At 58.9% G+C, this 18,806-nt stretch overlaps 3 protein-coding genes across 13 annotated transcripts in view; all 3 read left to right on the forward strand.

Annotated features, from left to right (window-relative positions):
* Positions 1–2,636, forward strand: part of FHAD1 (forkhead associated phosphopeptide binding domain 1) — an 18,465-nt gene extending 15,829 nt beyond the window's left edge. For all 11 annotated transcript variants that reach the window (XM_087879428.1, XM_087879429.1, XM_087879431.1 and 8 more), the window contains 5 exons: positions 541–656; positions 795–890; positions 998–1,218; positions 1,387–1,552; positions 2,338–2,636. In XM_087879428.1, the coding sequence (XP_087735554.1) occupies positions 541–656; positions 795–890; positions 998–1,218; positions 1,387–1,552; positions 2,338–2,436 (698 nt within the window). In that variant the 3' untranslated portion in view covers positions 2,437–2,636. The remainder of the gene's footprint in view (positions 1–540; positions 657–794; positions 891–997; positions 1,219–1,386; positions 1,553–2,337) is intronic.
* Positions 2,637–8,461: 5,825 nt separating this feature from the next.
* On the forward strand, positions 8,462–14,372 carry EFHD2 (EF-hand domain family member D2). The gene is made up of 4 exons (XM_034424310.3): positions 8,462–8,867; positions 11,886–12,033; positions 12,148–12,282; positions 12,559–14,372. The coding sequence occupies exons 1-4, from the start codon at positions 8,647–8,649 to the stop codon at positions 12,691–12,693; spliced, it is 639 nt and encodes a 212-aa protein (XP_034280201.2). The 5' UTR covers positions 8,462–8,646; the 3' UTR covers positions 12,694–14,372.
* Positions 14,373–14,505: 133 nt separating this feature from the next.
* On the forward strand, positions 14,506–18,044 carry CTRC (chymotrypsin C). The gene is made up of 8 exons (XM_034424309.2): positions 14,506–15,438; positions 15,767–15,855; positions 16,092–16,189; positions 16,457–16,579; positions 16,726–16,862; positions 16,964–17,109; positions 17,390–17,539; positions 17,960–18,044. Exons 1-8 carry the CDS (start codon positions 15,399–15,401, stop codon positions 17,975–17,977), a joined length of 801 nt encoding a protein of 266 aa, XP_034280200.2. The 5' UTR covers positions 14,506–15,398; the 3' UTR covers positions 17,978–18,044.
* Positions 18,045–18,806: the final 762 nt, after the last annotated feature.

The raw sequence follows: 18,806 nt of genomic DNA on the forward strand, positions 1-18,806 counted from the left end.
GGGTGCCCTGGACGGCACGCTAGAACACAAGCAGGCTGGAGCTGCCTTTAGGTCTATAAACGGGGGCTCTTGGCCACTTGGAAGACTTCAGCTCCCAGAATTCCTCAGCCATCTTAGTCTTAAAGTGGCCACGTTTGGAGACCCTTGGTCTAAGCTAACTTTTCTCCTTGCTCACATTAACTATTGCAGTATGGAGTCTGCTTTGTGGGGGGGGGGCATCCTCACACCAAGTGCTTTCAGGGGTGCGCCCAGAACAGTACAAGGGTGCAGGACCCTTCCCACCAATGGAAATCCCTTGGTCTTGGCGGCTGCTTGGCCTCCAGCGTCCAGGCTCCCGGTTTGCGCTTCCTTGTGTACTTCTGGTCTGAATGGATCGGTCATTTTCAAAAGCTAAGAATTTGAGAGCTCGGCAAATGCCAGCCCTGACCCCCGAAGTGCCGTCCCATTCAGACATGGCAGTGGGACTCTGAGAAAGCCTGGCTCTGCCCTTCACCCAAAGCTTGCCTTGCCTTCAACGTGGCCACGTCTTCCCTTCTGTAGACGCAAAAAACTCAGAGCCGCTTCTGGTTGTGCGGAAAGGGCCGGAAGAGAAGCGAGAGCAGGCAAGGGAGAAGGACCCTGTGGCAGTGCTGACGGCAGCAATGGGTGCCCACCAGGTAATCCGAGCTCTCGGGGGCATCGTGGGGCTTGGCTCCTTTTAAGAGACGGGCAGGGCAGAGGTGCCAAGCAGGCTCCAGGTGCAAGTGCCTGCAGGCCATGCTTCAGGAGCTCTCTGTGTCTTTCCTTCCTTGGAGCCTCCAGCTGGGCCCTCCTGCATCGACCCCAACGTGGCCACTGAGAGGACCGCCAGGCTGGAGATGGCGGATGCGCTGGACCTCAGCGAGAACCTGGTAGGGAAGGAGGGGAGCTGCCGGTGTGGGCCTTCCCAGTGTCTGCAGGCCTCGGTTCCATGCGTCGGGCAGGCCCTTCAGAGGACTCACCACATCCCCTTCCCCAGTACCTCAGCCTTGTCCGGGGCCTCTCCAGCCTGATGGACGTAGAGCAGCTGATGGGCTTGCGGACTCTCAAGCACCTGTCCCAGGCCGAGCGGGAGAAGGTGAGCCTGCTGCGCCAGAAGAATCTGGAGCTGCTGCTGGACAGGATCAGCAAGCTGAAGAGCCGCCTGGAGAGGAAGGAGTCCCTGCTGAAGGAGTACGAGGGGGACTCCGGGCCCTTCAGGTACTGGCCCTGGAAGGAGGGGGAGGGAAGGAGGCGGGGGGCGGTCAGCTAGCAGGGGCCAGGAGCATAGAGCTTGGGGGAAGGTGGGGGTGGGGTGTCTCCCCTAAATAAGGCCAGTTCTCTGGGGAGGAGCTCAGAGTGCGACCCCCTCCCCTTGGCCCCACGCAGGAGCAACAGGCACAGCCTGCAGGCCTACCAGTCGGAGGTGGCCAAGCTGGCTGACCAGGTGTACCGGGACGCGGAGGAGAAGGCGCTGCTGAAGGAGGCGCTGGAGAGGACACGGCTGCAACTGAGCAAGGAGAAGAGGCTGAACAAGGCCCTCAAGAAGCCCAAGGTAGTAGGGGCCGCCCGGGACTGGAGGAGGCGACAATAAACCAGGCCTGTGGCGTCCGACGGGGGCTGTGCCAGTGTCGTGCCAGTCTCCCCCTGGGAAGGACTGGGCAGAGGGGTTGAGGGGTCGTGGGCATCAAAGCTGAAAGGCGGCAGCTGTTGCGGGATGAATCTCGAGATCTGAGGTGCCAGGTGGGGAGGCCGGGTGGGCAGGGGTACAAGATGCCAGCGGATGGCCCTCTCCAAACTCCCCACCCAAAATTGGAGGCAAAAGAGCCCTCTGTCAAGTTTCCGAAAGATGCCCTAATTAATTAATTAATTAATTAATTAATTAAGCTTTGCAAGTTGACACCCCCATCCCCATCCAAGGAGTTGACACTCCAGAGCTGCTTGGCCCGGGGCTTCACTTCTCGGGGGGCACCCGAGACCCTCCGTGGCTGAGACACACGCAGCACCCTGTGCCTGGGCCCAGGGACATGCGCTGTGCAAGCCACAGCACAGGGAGGTGGGCAGGCAGGCAGTTTGGTTTGGGCCATCGGGGGGACTTGTGACGCCATCCTCCCCACCCACCACCCTGAATAAGGACCTCCAGCTCAGGCTTGGGGAGGGGGCAGAGAGAGGAGGGAGGGCACCCCTGGGTCCTCGAGGCCAGGGGGCAGGGAGACCTCCCCCAACCCTCAGGCAGGACGTGGGAACAAACGGTTGCCAACGCCAACTCGTCGTCGGTCAAAAGGCCTGTGCCGTCCTGCCTTCCCTCACGCGCCTCCCCTCCCTTCCTGCCTTTTGTAGACGCCGGCCCCAAGGAAGCCGCCCTCCGAAAGCCCGAAGGCAGCCGAAGGGCCGAGGGAGGCCTGCAGACCCCGAGTGCCTTGCAGCGGCTGGGCCTAGGCAGCCCCCTTTCTGGAGCACTGTGGGGTAGGAACGGTCCTGCCGCTGTAAATAGGAGAAAACGGTGGAAAAGTGATGTATTTTGTAACTATGTGGGCGCCTCGTCCAGGCAGCCAGTGGCCCCTCTGGAGACGCCATGCTTCGATTGTGAGAAAAGCACCAAAAGTGCCAAGGATGGATAAAAGGCTCTGTCGCCCTGCTACCCGTGTCAGGCTGGCATCTTTGGGGAAAGAGGGGTGGGCTTCAGCCGAGTAGGGGCTCAGTCCCATGGGGAGGGGGCTATGGGACCCTAATCCGCAATGAGCAAGTGGGGCTTGGGGGCCGTTTTATGGGGACTTCGGGGGTAACATGATAGCCGAGTTGGGGGCAGGCGATGGCATTTCACAGGGACTTCCGTGAGGTTTTTCTGGGTGAAAGAACAGACTTCTACAACGTTTTTTTGACTTCCAGGCCGAAGCAACATCCCCCTGCTAAGTTTGGCTTTTTGGGATGAACCAAGGTCTGCTCAGCCCTCACCTGGACACTTGGGAGGGGGAAGGGGCTGCCTTTGTTCCTAAAATGGGGTGAAAGCTGACATCTGGGAGTGCCAAGATGGGCGAGCTTGGTTCAGACGCGGATTCCCAAGGAAACCAGGCCCCAGCTAGCGCAGAGGCAACCTCTCCAGCGGACTTGAGGCCGATGGCAGGAGAAGATCCAGGGGGGATTGTGCCCGCTGTGAAGGAGAAGGTAGTGCGGGTCGGTGGGCAACCCAGGCCAAGCAAGTGAAGAGAAGGCTCTGCCTGCTGCAACCCGTCCCAGCATCCTCCAGAGGGCCTGCCTGTCATTCTGACTCTGTGGGTCCCTCTGGAAATGCCTGAGGTTGGTTGGGAAGGAGGCCAAAGCCCACAGCATGCCCACCCAAGCCCTGCTGCCGCAGCTGCCCTCTCCAGCCCAAGGCAAACCTGATTCGGGCAAAAGGGCCAGTCAGCCAGCCAGTTCTCCCGTGTCTCCATCCGGCCAGCCAGCCAACCATCGGGAGGCAGAGAAGGAACCTCTGCAAAACCTGTCCCAGGAGATGGACCTTCCTGGCACCTTTGCCCAGAGGGCTGCCTCATTCCTGGAAAGCGGGCCATGGCTGGCAGCGCCGCTCTGCCTCCTCCACGAAAGAATGCCGAAGTAAAGGGGCACCTTTTTCAGGTGGCAGAATTCACACCTCAAGTTGCACTGTGGCTCTTGCGCTTGTAAGTGGGTGTTTGGGACCCAGGCTGTCACACTGCCCACGAGGACGCAGCTTCTGGAAAGGCTCCGCAGAGGCCTCTCTCTCTCTCCACTCCACGGGAAAGACAGAACAGGAGCCTCTTCTGATAAAGATCCCAGATTTTCGTTCGGGGGCAAAATGTGAGCACCCACAAATATCTTTAAGAAAGAAAAAGAAAAAAAAAAAGGAAACAGGCCCTGTCGTGAAATTTGTCATGGAATTGATTCTTTTTTCCTTCCTCTTTCCTGCTTTCCCCCCTCCTTCTTCTCTTTCCCCATTTCTACAGCATTCATCTTAAAAAAATCTCAGCCAAGTGTTGTTTTCTTAGCTTTTCCCTTCAAGGACACTCCCCCACCCCCACCCCCACAGCTGCAAACGAAGGTCTCGGGATCCGTGGCTAAAACGGCCCTTCTTGGCCTGGGCACGTCAGCCGGTGCTTTCCGTCCCAAATGTGGCAGCCAGCCAGCCAGCCAGCCAGCCAGCCAGCTTGCTTCCAAAGGTAAGAGAAATGGGGTCCCCCCCCTACATACTTATTTTTCAGTTTCTCTGATAGAAATCAAATGTGCTCAGGAGGCCTTTAGGCTAAATAGTAAAACTATTAATACTAAAATAGGAAATGACCCAGGAAGAAGAATCAATGTGGATTTATTGTAAACAAGTTTTGGATTTTCTTAGTTTCTTACGAAGGGGGTGTTTTTCACGAGTTTTATGTTTTGAGTTTTAGATTTTCGAGAAACTGTCAACAAGCCTCTTTTATCCTGCACTTTTGGTAGCTGCGTATAATAAACAACTATCTTACTGTCTGCTTGAACATACGAACACAGTGTTTCCATAAATTTGCTGGGTGATGCCCTTTGCAAAGGATTTTAATTGAAACAGGTGAAGCTTTCCTGCAAAATGGCATTTTGCACACCCGTGCCTGGGGACATTGGGTTTTCCAGAGGGGGACGTTTCTGGTTTTGGAGCATGTGAAGAGAGCTCTCCTTAGGCCTCGGGGTTGTTTCAGGCTGCCCAAATGGCCCAGACTGAGTCCCTCCATCGTTCCCAGGCTGCTTAGACAAAGTCTGCTGTCAGGATTGGGGTTATATGACCAAACTTTATTTATTCCATGAGTGATTACATTTGTTTAGCTAGGGCAGTGATGGCTAACCTTTTTGCCGTCGCGTGCCAAAAGCAGGGGGAGCACAGGGGGGGTCATGCGTGCACATGCCCACACCCATAATTCAATGCCTCCCATGCCCCGCCCCTCGATGCATGCGAGCGTGACCCCCCCGCACTCCCCCTGCTTTTGGCATGCGATGGCAAAAAAGTTACCGGTTGGCCCGGTAGGCCCGTTTTTCACCCTCCCCAGGCTCCAGAGGCTTTCTTGGAGCCTGGGGAGGGTGAAAACAGCCTTCCCCCCCACCCCAGAGACCCTCTGGAGGCCCCTCCAGTGGGCCCGGAAGGCCCAAAAAACAACTGGCCGGCACGCACATGCGCGCTGCAGCTGAGTTAGGGCATGCCCACAGATATGGCTCTGCGTGCCACAGGTTTGCCATCATGGAGCTAGGGGGTTGAATTAACACTTGTTCTGGGTTCACATAATTGGTGGAATTCGGAACTCGCCAACCTGGATTTGCAGACTCAAAGAAAGCTACAAAAAGAATAAGAAAAGTTAATTTTAATCTGGCATGGGTTTTTTTTTCTTTTCCCCAAAGCAGGAGGGGGCACTCTTAAAAAAGGCCCACCCTCCAGGCTTCTCCTAGCAAAATTACACCCTGCATTTATCTGACTCTGGCGCTAATTAGGATGATTTCAAGTATTTATAATATTTTCCCCCCTCTCATTTAGCCCCTCAAAAAACACGTGTGAGTTTGCAAGTAAGTTGTTAAAAGTTTAAGTTGAAAAATGTTAAAATAAGTTTTTTAAAAAGCAAGTGCCCAATAGCAGTGATGAGCAGAATAACAGAGTTGGAAGGGGCCTTGGAGGAGTTCTTCTAGCCCCGGCCCCCTCAAGCAGGAAACCCTAGGCCAGGGAGGGCGAAACTTTTGGGCACTGAGTGCCCAAACCGGGATGCGCACGTGTGCGCCAGAGCCCCGGAAACTTGGACCTGCGCAGCAGCCAGCTGGCCTTTGGGTTTCTGGGGCACGCGAAGATCCGCTGGCTGGCGCACATGCCTGCGCCGGAAACCATAAGAGCAGCTGGCCGGCGACGGCACACGTGCCCACAGAGAGGGCTCTGCATACCACCTCTGTCTACCCCCATCACGGCCCTAGAGCCTAGAGCAGTCTGGACAAGCATCTCTCCAATCTCTTTTGGGAAACCTCCAGTGATGGAGCGCCCACAACTTCCACCGGCCACTTGTTCAGGAAATCCTTCCCCGAGTTCTAAGGCGGCTTCTCTCCTGGAGGGGTTTCCATCCGTGGCTTCTTGTCCTGCCTTCTGGGACTTGACCCCCCCCCCCTCCTCCTTCGTGCCAGCCCCTCAGTTAAGATTAACGTTGGTTCTGCCCAATGGATCCATAAAAGCCCCTTTTCCCCCAAAGAGCCATCAAATCCCCTCCCTGGAATGAAAAGGTTTGTGCTTCAGGCCGGCCCAGGTCCCTCCTGATGGAGCCTTTGGGAGAAGGACACGCTGAAGGTGCCGGCCTCCCCCGCCCGCCTCTTTCTGTGGCCGTTCCGTGGCATCCTTGTTCTGCAGCATCCACGGGGGTCATTCGAGGACAGGGCAGCCTCTGAGCCGGGAGCGCTCAGCAGCAGCAGCAGCAGCAGCAGCAGCCGGCCATCTGTGTTGGAGGCTCTGCTCTCGCCATCCCCCCCCCCTTCCCGAAATAGCTGTGCACCCACTTCACCCGCTCTAGCCTGGCAGGAAGCTGACCTTCCCCGGGGGCATCTCTGGCCAGCTTCTCCCACTGACACCCCCCTACCGTGCGGCCTCCTTTGCTGGACATGGGGGGGGGGGTTAGGAGGATCGCCCTCCTCTTGCCTGGCACCCCACTGTGCCACGGAGGGCCTTTCTCCCTGCCCAAAGGGAGGTGCCGATGGCATGGCAGCCACGATTCTGTTTCCTGAAGCGCCCCATGGGGCTGTCGACATAGCTACCACCAGCCCAAAGCAGGGAAAAGGGAGGGTGGGGGGCAGCCGGGATTCTGATCTTCTCTCCCCTCGGTTGCGCCCGTTCTACGAAAGCTTTGCAGCAGCCGCTGCCTGCCCTGGTTGTCACCTCCATCTGTCTCGGGATCTGTGTGGGTGCAGATCTAAGCTTGACATGATTGCTGGGGAACCGGGTGCGGATGTCTGTGTAGGAAGCCCCCCCCCCCAACCCCCGCCCACCGCTCTTCAGAGCCAAATGGGATAATTGCCTTATTTTCTCCCCAAGATGCCCCTGGCAAGGTCAGGCCCGGGATGGGTTAGAGCCCACAGCCAAGCCCCCCACCCCCACCTCGCCTTCCCTCCCTGATCCTTCCCCAACGCCCAGCAGCTCCTCCGAGGGGGAGGGAAGCCCCAAAATTTCCCCCAGGAGGACCGTGGGGGCCCAGCAGGAGCCTTCGCCCTTCATCACGAAGGCAGCCAGCCGAGGGGCAGGGGCTCCCCAGGCCTTCCCTTGGGATGTAAGCAGAGGTGGAAAGGCAGGACCACCCCAAATGCCTGGGAGCTACCCAGAGGCAAGGGCAGCATCCAAAGCCACCCACATTCACCCCTCTGGGCAGAGGCCCAGGCAGGCAATGCTCTGGGAGAGGCAGAAACCATCTCAAGGGGTTCTGGGAGGAAGAGGAGGAAGGGACTCCCTGACTGGAGAAAGAAAGAATCCCTGCCAGTTTTGCATCTCTGCCCAAGTTTTTCCTTTCAATACCCCACCCAGTACCTGTCTTTGTGCTCTGGTTAAAGGTGCCGCCTATTGTGTGTGTTGTTCTTGTGAGGTGATGAGACACACTCAGGCTGGCAGGAAAGCGGGCAGGTGCTTATCGGAGGGTCCCCCTGTGCCCCTCTCTCCCCCCCCCCTTCTGCATGGGTTGGTTCTCAACCTCCACTGATGTTCTCCTTGAACCCTTTTTGGAAGGAAAGGCAGCGATTGGCCCTGCAGCCAGGAGGGTCTCTGCAGCTGAATCTGCAGCCCATGCCCCGGGCCCTCACCCCAAACGGGGCCTGGCCCTCCTCGGGGAACCACAATCCCCCCCTCCAGGTTGGCGCAGAGGGACAGAGATGCTCTCCGAAAGAGGCTTCCGTTTTTCTGCCTCATTTGCTTTCGGTGGTCTTTTCACCCCCTTTGGCGCTTCCTTCCCTCCAAGTTAGCAACGGCTGGGAAGTGTTACTTGTGGCCCCTGCCCCCGCCCCGCGGAGCCCGCCCTCCTTCCCTCCCTCCTGGTCCCCGAAGGCCCCCAACGGCTGGGCTCCCCACGGGGGCCATTTGCACTGCCTTGGCGGTGTTGTGGGTCTAACGCGGGGGGGGGGGCGGGGGCGGGGGGACAATGGCTGCTTTTGTGGGGAGAGCAGCCCCCCGGAGTTCCCTGGAGTGGGGTGTCGGGAGAGAGGAAGAGGGGCAGAGTGGGGGGCTCTCTTGCCGGGAGAAGCGGGATTTGCCCCCGTGTTGGGTCTGCTGGGGTTTGGGCTACGCTGATGCGTGTATCTCCAGGGCCTGCCTAAATTGATGGGGGGGGCGGGGGATGGGGGCACCTGCGCTCGTCTCCTCCCCGGGGCCGGGATGATGAGAGAGGAAGTAGTCCGCTCCAGGGTCCTCTCGCTTCGGAGCAGGGCGGGCGGGGGAGCGGCGGGGCCGCGGCTGGGGAGGGGGCCGGCGCGAACTACGACTCCCAGCAGCCCGCGGCCGGGGCGCGGGATGATGGGAGCTGTGGTTCTGCGCCTCGGGGGCCGCCGCCCGGCCGCCCGTCTCTTTCCCCTACCCCCCCTCACTTTCCCGTGGCCGTCGGGGCGGAGCCGGGCTCGGCTGGCCGGCGGAGGGGAGGCGCGCTGGCTGCCAGCGCTGCTGCCGCCAGGATGGCCACGGAGGAGCTGGCCGGCAAGCTGAGCCGCCGCCTGCGCGTGGAGGGGGCCCCCGAGGAGGAGGAGGAGGGCGAGGCGGAGGGGTCGCCGGGCCCCCGAGCCCCCGCGGCCGGGCAGCTCTCGCCGGGCGGCGCCCACCGCGTCTTCAGCCCCTACGGCGAGTTCCGCGAGTTCTCCCGCCGGCAGATCAAGGACATGGAGCGCCTCTTCCGCCAGTGAGTGGCGGGGGGCTTCGCGGGGTCTTTTCGGAGGGGGGGCTGCAGAGGAAGGCCCCCTGCTCACCCACCCCCCCCCCGCTTCTCTTGCGCCCTGCCGAAAAGCTGGCTGGGGGATGCCCTGCTCGGCGCGGGGGGTGGGTGGGAGGAAGAGTTGGGGGCTTTTCTTTAAACCCGGAGCGACGCAGAGAGAGAGGGAGGAGGGAGGGGGCGGCGGGCAGATGCGAGGGAGGCCGCCTCCGCTCGCATCCTGGGGAAAGCGCCCTCTGGGCACGTGCAGAGGACCCCGGCGACGGGGTTGCAGGCCGCCCTGACTTTGGTGAAGGCGATGGGACTTGGAGTCCAAAGTAGCGGAAAAGGCCAAGGCTACCCAGTCTGGAGCCTGGTCCCAAAGAGAAACGCAGATCCGGAAAGCCGGGTCCCCCGCCCCCCCCGCAGGTTTCGGCAGGGCATCGTTTGTGAATTGGTGGGAGGGGGAGGCTGGGATTCCAGCCTGCGATCTGCTTCTGGTAGGAGGGATTTTGGTGTGTGCCCACCCCCCTTTCCAGGTGCTCCGCAGCTCCCCGCCTTCTGCTTGTGGGGCAGATCACGGAGAGCAGGTTGTGCCAGGTGGAAATGCAGCAGCCTGTTTTTCATTGAAGGCTGCCAGGGACTTGGCTTGTGGTTGCTGCTGCTGCTGCTGTTTTATGGGCTGGTTTGCCAAGAAATTTAGGCTAATGACTCTGAGGCTTAGTGGAGCCTCACTGTTTTGGGATAGTCTTCCTGAATACTGGAACTTTGGGGATGGTTCTTTCCGCTCTGGAGTTTCTTTTGGGGCTGGGTGCAGAAGGGGCTGAAACTGACCGGTGGGGCTGCCTGACCTGTAGGTGCTGGGCTGGGGCAGTAAGGAGGGGAACTGGAGTTTTAAAATTGGCTGGCCTAGCTCTCTCGGTTTCCAGCAAAGCAGACGTGTGTTGCATTCTCGACAAGGGTTGGTTGTGCACTATCACACAGTTATGAAGCGTTTCATCAGCTCCCTGAGTGGGGAAAAAGGGGGAAACCTGGCGTCCAAAGGTCACGCTGTAGTTTCTGACTCCTCCGGTAGAGAAAAGGTGGGGAGAAACCCGGGTCACTTGCCAAACACTCACTTGCTTGAGATTGGGCAGCTGTAGAAATATTTAAAAATGCAGCCCCCAATCATCTGGTGGCCTCCCATCCCAGGACTTGAACAGATGCTGCGGAGGTCAGGCTTGATCGGTGGCTATTATTATTCCTGGGTATCGGCTCAGTCGGCTGTTCCCCCCACCCCACAGGTGCTTCTTCCCTCTGTGGCTTTGGGGGTGAGAAGGGCACGGAGAAAAGTGGGCAGCCTGGGCAGTTCCTCTCCTGCCTGGTTTCTTCTATCTGCAGGGAATCCTGGGTTTGAGAGAGAGGCATATGGGCCCTTGTGGCAGGGAGTTCCATTGGTTAATCTTGCAAACCACTCTGCCAAACTACTCTGCCACCCAGGCAGGCCAGCTGGGGATGGAAGGAGCTGATTGGCATCCCCGCGGGCAAGAAGTTTGGCTGGTTAGCCAACTCCTTGCACATCACAGCTCCGGCTTTGCTCCGGAAATGACTCAGTCCCACCGCAACTCCTAGAAGGAGACCCAGGAGCAGAACTGTGGCTGGTTAGCAGCCCCACCCCCACCCTTTCCTGGCTTCCAGGTTGCCTCCCTCCCAGATCACCTGGGAACCCGAAGCCCCTCCCCGGTTCTTGATAGGCATCTTACTGGCCCACCTCATGACCTGTTCCTGGGACCCCGCATCTAACCAGTTAGACGCCCACTAAACGGAAAGGGTGCGGGTGGCAGATCACACCTGGACAGGCCCCAGTGCACAGGTGATGGGGGAACAGAAGGGAAGCCCAGCCAACATTACCAAGCTGTTATAATAATCTGTAGATTATTAGAATGACACCCTTATAGTTCTAATAATGGTCCCAATGGCCCCCTCAAGGCTAGCTTTAAGCCTCCCTCCCTCTCTCTCTCTCTCCCTCTCCTTCCTTCCTTCCTTCCTTCCTTCCTTCCTCTTTCTTGTCCATGGTGCTCTCTGAGCTTGGTGGTTTCCTTGCAGACGCCTCGTAACACCATTAGTGCCACTGGTAACATTACCTGGTTTGGGTCATATAACATCTGCAAGGAAACCACCAAGCCTCTCAGGTTGCCTTCTCTCTAGTGTGCAGCTGCTTCCAGTCGGTCCTTCCAGCTGCCCCACCCCCACCCCCCAGCCGTGGGCAACTTCTGCCGCTCTGCTCCTTTGGGGCAGGAAGCCAACGTGTGGCCCCCACCTCTGCTCAGACTGGACCCTCCGCCAGCAGGCACAGCAGTCCAGCAAGAGAAATGCTTGTTTATTCCGGCAGAGGCAACACTGTCCTTCCTGAAGGAAATTCTGCTTTGGGAATTTCCCTGCCCAGGAGAAGGGGAGGTGGGCGAGGGGCATGCAGGAATGTCTTCTGCCAGCTGCGGCCTCCTGAACCAGCTGGGTGGCAGCCGGGCAGCTCTTGGAGAGGAAAAGCCGCACAACCAGCAGCACTCCTTTCCCTGCCCTCCTTTGGGCCCATCAAGGCAGCCCAAAAATGCCACCAAGTGACAGGCGAACGAAGCCCGCATCGTTTATCCAGGAATAAAGGGGGGGGGGGAAGAAACCCACACGAAGGCCACGTTCACCAAAAAGTCTCGGAGAATTTGGGAGCCCCCGGGCTGGAGAGTTCCAGTGGTTTTAGGCCTCCCGTGCTGGAGACTCCAGGCTCTTGACGGAAGCAGGCCATTCTCTAGGGCGTGTGTGTGCGTGCGTGCGTGCACGTGAGGGGGGCAACTGGCAGCCTCGGGGCGGAGGGTGGCCCTTGGGCCAAACCATGCCACTCTCAGCAGCGGATCTGTCCAGAGCCCCTGCGAGAGGGATCTGGGTCTCCCTGGGAGATCAGCTGGCCGAGGAATCTATCCAAGGCAGGGGAGGGGAGCGGGCTAATGGGCCCTCCGCTCCGGTTTCCGTCCCCAGGTACGACGCAGGCAAAGACGGCTTCATCGACCTGATGGAGCTGAAACTGATGATGGAGAAACTGGGGGCTCCCCAGACGCACCTGGGTTTGAAGAACATGATCAAGGAAGTGGACGAAGATGTGGACAGCAAGCTCAGTTTTCGGGAGGTGAGAGTCCTTCTTCCCCCCCCCCCCGCCCCAGCTTAAACAAGGGCTGGGGCAGAATCTGGCGGAAGCTCCGGTCTGTTTCCAACCCTTTCCCCCCTCCCTCCATCACCACAGTTCCTTCTCATCTTCCGCAAAGCGGCCGCCGGGGAGCTGGAGGAAGACAGTGGCCTACACGCCCTGGCCTGCCTCTCGGAGATCGACGTCTCCACCCAGGGCGTCAAGGGGGCCAAGAGCTTTTTCGAGGCCAAAGTAAGCAGGGAAGAGGGCAGCCTCGGGGGGGGAGGAGGGGGCAGGCAAGGGGAGCAGGTTCACTTGCACAGTTGAGCCTGGAAACCAGCTGGGCGGCTTTGGGCCCCACTTTCTTGGCCCTCCTCATGGGGACATTGTTGTGGGGAAAAAAGGGGGGAGGGAGGGAGAGGATCACCCTCTTGAGTTATTTATAAAAACAATAAAGGAGGGCTAAACATAAATAAACCCAGACACCCCCCCACCCCCCCGCCCTCCTTGGCTGCCCCGTCCCCGCAGGTGCAGGCGATGAACGTGGGTAGCCGCTTCGAAGAGGAGATCAAGGCAGAGCAGGAGGAGAAGCGGCGCCAGGCGGAGGAGCTGAAGCAGCGGAAGGAGGCCTTCAAGGAGCTGCAGTCCACCTTCAGGCAGTAGCCAGCACCACCACCCCGAGCCCCCCACTGGACACAGCCCATCCCCCCCACCACACCCATCCGCCCCCCTCACTGCAAGACCCTCCAGCCGGTGTTTGCGGGTCAGGTGACCGCTAGAGGCGCAGGAGCCGGAGGGGTCCCAGTCAGCTGGCGACCCAGCGTGGTTGGTGGGCGAACCGCTGGGGGAAGAAGGCAGACCTTGGAGCCCCCAGACCCATTTGGGCCTGATTTGCACCCCCCTTCCCCCGAGCCAGCCATTCGGTGTTTCCTTTGCGGCGTTTTCGTCTCCCGTCCGTCGGTCTCGTGGTTCTCCGTGTCTCCTGGTCCCAGGTTTGCGGACTCGATGTGTGAATCGTTCCATTCTCCCCCTGGGGTTGTGGTGCATGGATGTGGCTTGCTGTTAGAGGCGGGGTGGGGGTCTCCCCACTCCCCGCACCCCCCCCCCAGCTGCTTGTGCCGAAATGCTGTCTTTGTGTGCGTTGCCTCGGCTGTATAGATGTGCTCGGACTGGGGGCTCCAGCTCCTGGGGGTCCCCAGCCAAGTGGGCAGGTGGGGGCGCTGGGGGGGGGTGTCTCCTTTGAGGGAGCCCTTTATACCACTTTCCCTCAGGGCCCCCATCACTCTCCTTTCCCACCCTGGCTTTGGAGTTTAGACTCAGCAAAACGTTTAGGGGGCGTCCCCGGCTGTTCTCTGACAGGCAGGGGATAATGGGAGCTGGAGTCTGGCACGTCTGCGGGACAGGGTCAGTTTATAGTTTGTGTGTCTTTGCGTGTGTTTCTGTGTTTGTGTGTGTTTATGTCCAGACAATAATTTCCAAGTTCTGGAATTGTGCTGTTGTGTAGAAGTGTTCTGGTGGCATGAACAGAAGAGGAGAGGTGCCGGAATCAGGCCCCCCCGAGAGATTTGGGGCAGGTGGGGCCCCGGGTCCGTTTGAAGTGGTGAACCTTCCAGCCCCGGGAGCTCCACCAGTCGGGGAGGGATGGGACTGTGTCAAAATCCCCCAGGTGGGAATGGCACCTAGAGGTCATCTAATCCAACCCCCAGCCGAGGAAGACATTCACGGTGGGGCAGTTGGGGACCCAGCTTCTTTTCCACTGCCCCAGATGGCCGGAGGGTTAGGCCTACTGGAGCGTAGAAGGGGCCTCCAGTGGGGCCACTTGCCCACAAGGGGGTCTCTTTCCTAGGTGGGCCCCCTTAGCCAGCTGTGTGAGCTCTGCCATGGATGGCCAAAAAAAACCCCACAACCCACTGAAACACGGCTTAATAGCAGCGTCTGAGCCAGAACATGGTTAAGAAGGCGGTGTGAGGCGTGAACCACTCTGATGCTAGCTTGTTCAACAAGCCACAATCCAGGCAGACCTGGCTCAGTACTTTGCAGAGCCCCGTCTAGCTGTTGTTGGGGGGGGGGGGGGTCCTTCCACACACACACACACACACACCCCTTCTATCCGTGCTTGCTTGCTTCTGTGCTGAATTTGTGCTTTTGGGCCCCTGAAGGCTGGCTGGCTCCTTCCTGGGGCCGCGGGAGGGTTTGCGCTCCGCCTGCCCTGGAAGCCACAAGGTCTGCGGGTTGGGAGGCAGTGGCCTTTTTCGGGTTCAGAAGCTGCTCCATTTCAGTGGTATGGTTTTATTTTTTTTACCCAAATATAATTAAAACAGAACTATATTTCATAAAGCTCATGGTGGTATCTGGATTCTCTCTCTTGTGGCGGTGGGGGTGGGGGAGGAATTCAATCAGGAAGTGCGGTTGATGCCTCTGTGCCATTCTTGTGGCTGGGCTTACTGACTCGAGCAACCTCTCCGGTCTGCTGCAGAGGAGGGGGTGGGGTGGGTAGGACAGAGCTGGCCAAATGGGCCAGTCGGTCGGAGTAAGACCCCACCCCAAGTGGAGGCAGCAGCTTTCCCCCCCCGCCCCTCCCCCCGCCCCCGAGAAGGCCAGATGGCATCTCTTAGCCTCCTCAGGATGGGGGCCATTCCTGGGCAAGCCAGAAGCCAAAGCCAAAGCCAAAGTGAGGACTTGCTGAGGTTGTGTGAATCAGGCGACAAAGACATTGACTTCCATGGTTCTGGGCTTGGTGTGCGGGCTTCTTCTGGCCAGGCCCCATAAAGGTTTGATTGTGGTTTATCCCACAAGCCACGGGGTGCCTCCTGTTCCCCCATGGGAAGTGGACAGGTGAGGAAGGACGCGCGAAAGGGAGGCTTCCACCGGCCGTGCCAGGCTGGATGAGGCAGCTGCTGCTTCTCCCATGGCTGGGACTGCTGAGCCAGCCCCCCCCCCCATTACCCAGAGGGCCTCCGGCCAGACCCGTTGAGGCCAGGAGTTGCCCTTGGGGCCCCCGAGGAGCTGGCGTCACCAGCACTGGTCTGGCTCCCTAGCACAAAGGCTGGGATGGCTTTCTCTGGGCAGCACCACCCACAGCCAAGCCTGATGGTTCCTGATGGGAGTGTGTGTGTGTGTGTGTGGGGGGGGGGGAGATGATTTTGGGGGGTGCAGAAAGAGCCTCTCTGCCCCCCCCCCCCGGTGAGCGGACGATGACTGCGATCCCTGCCAAGGGGTAGCCTTCTCCTTTATCGACCCAGCGATAACCTGGCAAATTCAAGGACGCCTGGCGATCACACCTGGTTGGGGCTCCAAGGATGCTCGGCTGCAGCTGGCTATAAATACGGGAGGGGCTTCCCACAAAGCCCACTTCAGCGGCTGCCATCATGTTCAAGCTGCTCTGTGCCCTCCTGCTCGTGGCTCATGGTAAGTGGTTGTGGGGAGGGAGCCCTGCCCTGCCTCCCCTCTGGGAACAGAGGGTTAGGGTTAGGGCTAGCCTTGCCTGGAACTGCTCAGTGAAGGGACTAGTCAGTTTCTCTGGCTATTTAATGCAAAGAGAATCTGGTCACTCCTTCTTGCACTGATGCACTTTCAAAAGGCGACATTTCCCCCTTGGAAGTGCCTCAGTTTCCCCTGTTTGTGGGGGCCTGACTTTAGAAGAAGAAAGCTGTGGAGAGGGCTCGCGTGTTATTGACATCAATCGCTGAGAAGCCTCCTTTCCTTCCTTCGCTCTCCTCCTCTGTGCTTTTCTCAGCCTACGGCTGTGGCCACCCCACCTACGTGCCCAACATTTCGCGTGTGGTTGGGGGCGAAGATGTCCGGCCCCACAGCTGGCCCTGGCAGGTAAGGGGTACTTGGGGGGGATCCTTGCTTGCCACAGTCTGGAAGGGCAGAATGATGGCTGACTGCCGGTGTTGCTCTGGGGGACTCCTTGCCACTGGAAGGGGGAAGAGATCTTTGTGAAAGGGGGGTTCTTGCCTGTTTCTTCAGGGGTTTGAGGCGCAGGGCAAAATCCAGGTTGGAGGGAAGGGAAATTTTGAGGGTTTTGAAGGTAATAGTTGGGCCCATTTTGCTTCCAGGTCTCCCTCCAGTATGACAAGAAAGGAGTTTGGGCTCACACTTGCGGCGGGACCCTCATTGACGCCAACTGGGTGCTGACGGCGGCTCACTGCATCAGGTACCCCCTCCGTCCCTCCAAGGGGCCCTGAGGGGGAGGCGGAATTTGTGAGAAAAAGGCTTTTCTTCTCCTTGGATTTAGCAAGCGAAGCCACAGCCTCTTGTCTCCCAAAACACCCCTGCGGTGTCTTTGGAAGGGCACTGAACTAACTTCCCCCCCCCCCCCAGTGTGTTTTTTGTGGGGAGAGGAGAGGGACTGCCCACCCCCCTGCCAGCTTTCTCAAGGGACTCTTGCCCCCCTCCCCTTCCTCTGCCCCTGTCCCCACAGCTCCAAGCGGACCTACCGAGTGCTGCTGGGCAAGCAGAACCTGAAAGCGGCCGAGGCTGGGGAGGTGGCCGTGGCAGTGGAGAAGGCCATCGTCCACGAGAAGTGGAACTCACTCTTCATTATGTAGGTCTCTCTGGAGGGCTGGCCGAGGAGGGGACGGCCATGGCCCAGATGACCGGTGGGGTGGGGGGTGGGGCTTGCTTCACCCTCTCCTTCCCGGGGTGCCCTCCTGCCTCACCCCCCCCCCAACACTGCTGTTCCTCTTGCAGCAACGACATCGCCCTGTTGAAGCTGGCAGAGCCGGTCCAGTTCAGCGACACCATCCAGCCCTCCTGCCTGCCCTCCCCGGAGTCTTTGCTGCCCCAGGGCTTCCCCTGCTACGTCACCGGGTGGGGCCGTCTCTGGAGTAAGTCACCGGCTGCCCCCCCCCCCAAAGCGGGGAGGAGTAGCCCCAAAGGTGGGCAACCTGGGCTCCTAACGCCCCCCCCCCCTCTTCCTCGCTTGCAGCCAACGGGCCCATCGCGGACACCCTTCAGCAGGGCTTCCTGCCCGTGGTCGACCACGCCACCTGCACCCAGAAGGACTGGTGGGGCTCCATGGTCAAGCCCAGCATGGTCTGCGCGGGGGGAGACGGTGTCATTTCAGGCTGCAATGTAGGTTTGCTTCTCCTGGACAACAATGGGAATTGCCAAAGGCCAAACTGTGGTTAGCTGAACTCATGATCAGCCACAACGGTCTGGGTTCTAATCCTGCATGAACCCACAGGGCTTCGTGACTGGATTGGCAGGAAGCTGGGATCCAACCCAGTGCAATCCGGTTTCTCACAATCAGTGGTTACAAGGACGGGGACGTAGCCACCCAGCCAGCCAGGCAGCCTCTGGAGGGCTGCCGCTCTCCCGTCCCTGCAACCAGCCTGCCCTCCTCTGTCCTCAGGGTGACTCCGGGGGGCCCCTGAACTGCCGCAATGGCGACTCCTGGCAAGTCCACGGCATCGTTAGTTTTGGGTCCGCCCTCGGCTGCAACACGGCCAAGAAGCCCACCGTCTTCACCCGCGTCTCCGCCTTCATCACCTGGATCAACGAGGTGAGTGTGCAGTGGCAGGGACCCCGTCCTGGCTCCCCCTTGGATCCTTTCCCCACGGACTCAGAGGCCCCCTATCCAGAGTGATGGACAGACATCCTTTCTGATAATCGGGGAAATCCAGCAATGTTTGATTCTATCGCCATGAGGTCAGGAAGCCTCAACAATAGGAAAAGCCAGGCATCGGCTCCCCCGCCTTCTCCTGCCGAAGGGGTGGTTTGGCTACGTAGCTCACCCCAAGGAGAGCCCCTCCAGCTCTGCTTCCGCAAGGGGGGAATTGTGCCTGGTTAATGCTGGAGAAGCGTCGCGCAGGGCGGAGATGCTGCAGCTGCCATCAGGGTTTGTCCAGGAAAAACACGTATTTTAAGAAGCTGCTGAGCGGTGAACAAGAACCCCTTTGCTTTCTCTTTTCCCCTCCCATAGAAAATGACTCAGGACTGAGGAGCCAGCTGTGCCGCCTAGCAAACCGAGATTGGAAAAGGCTCAATAAACATTTTAACCTCCCAAAGGGCTGTGTGTTTGTAGCATTTCCTGCCCTCCCACCCCCACCCCAAAAAGCCTGGGATTTCTTCCAAAAAAAAAAAAAAAACCCCTCCCCCCATTCATTCATCTCCGGGTCGGTCTGTGTGTGACTTTACCTCGCCTGTTCACCACAACTGAAGCTGCACAATTGCACCTCTAAAGGTAAAAGAATCCGCCACCATCAGGCAACCGAGGCAAGAGGCAAGCTCTAGCAGGTACAGGGAGTCCTCGACTTATGACCACAATGGAGCCCAAAATACATGTTGCCGAGACATCTGTTAAGTGAGTTCCCCCCCCCCTTCATTTTACAACCTTCCTTGCCACCTTTGTTAAGCGAACCACGACAGTTAAGTTAGCCAGACGGTGGTTATGTGAATCCGGCTTCCCCCATTGACTTTGCTTGCCAGAAAGTCGCAAAAGGGGAATCACGTGACCCCCACCCACCCCCAGGACACAGCGACCGTCAAGTATGAGTCAGTCGCTGAGCGTCTGAATTCTGATCATGTGACCACAGGGAGGCTGCCACGGTCGTGAGAAAAATCGCTCCATGGCCCTTTGTTTCAGTGCCATCGTAAATTTGAATGGTCACTAAATGAACTCTGGTAACTCCCCCCGTACGATGCTTTCACAGCTCAGGTGTGTGATGGGATTGTGTAGGCGACAATTTTGGGTAGAGAAAGGAAGGCGGAGGGCGCCCCCCCCCCCATCTCATTTCTAAGCTCACGAGAGGCTCCAGAACTGCCCAATG

The sequence above is a fragment of the Pantherophis guttatus genome, chromosome 15 (genome assembly GCF_059756535.1).
Source record: "Pantherophis guttatus breed Tessera chromosome 15, ASM5975653v1, whole genome shotgun sequence".
Classification (NCBI taxonomy): domain Eukaryota; kingdom Metazoa; phylum Chordata; class Lepidosauria; order Squamata; family Colubridae; genus Pantherophis; species Pantherophis guttatus.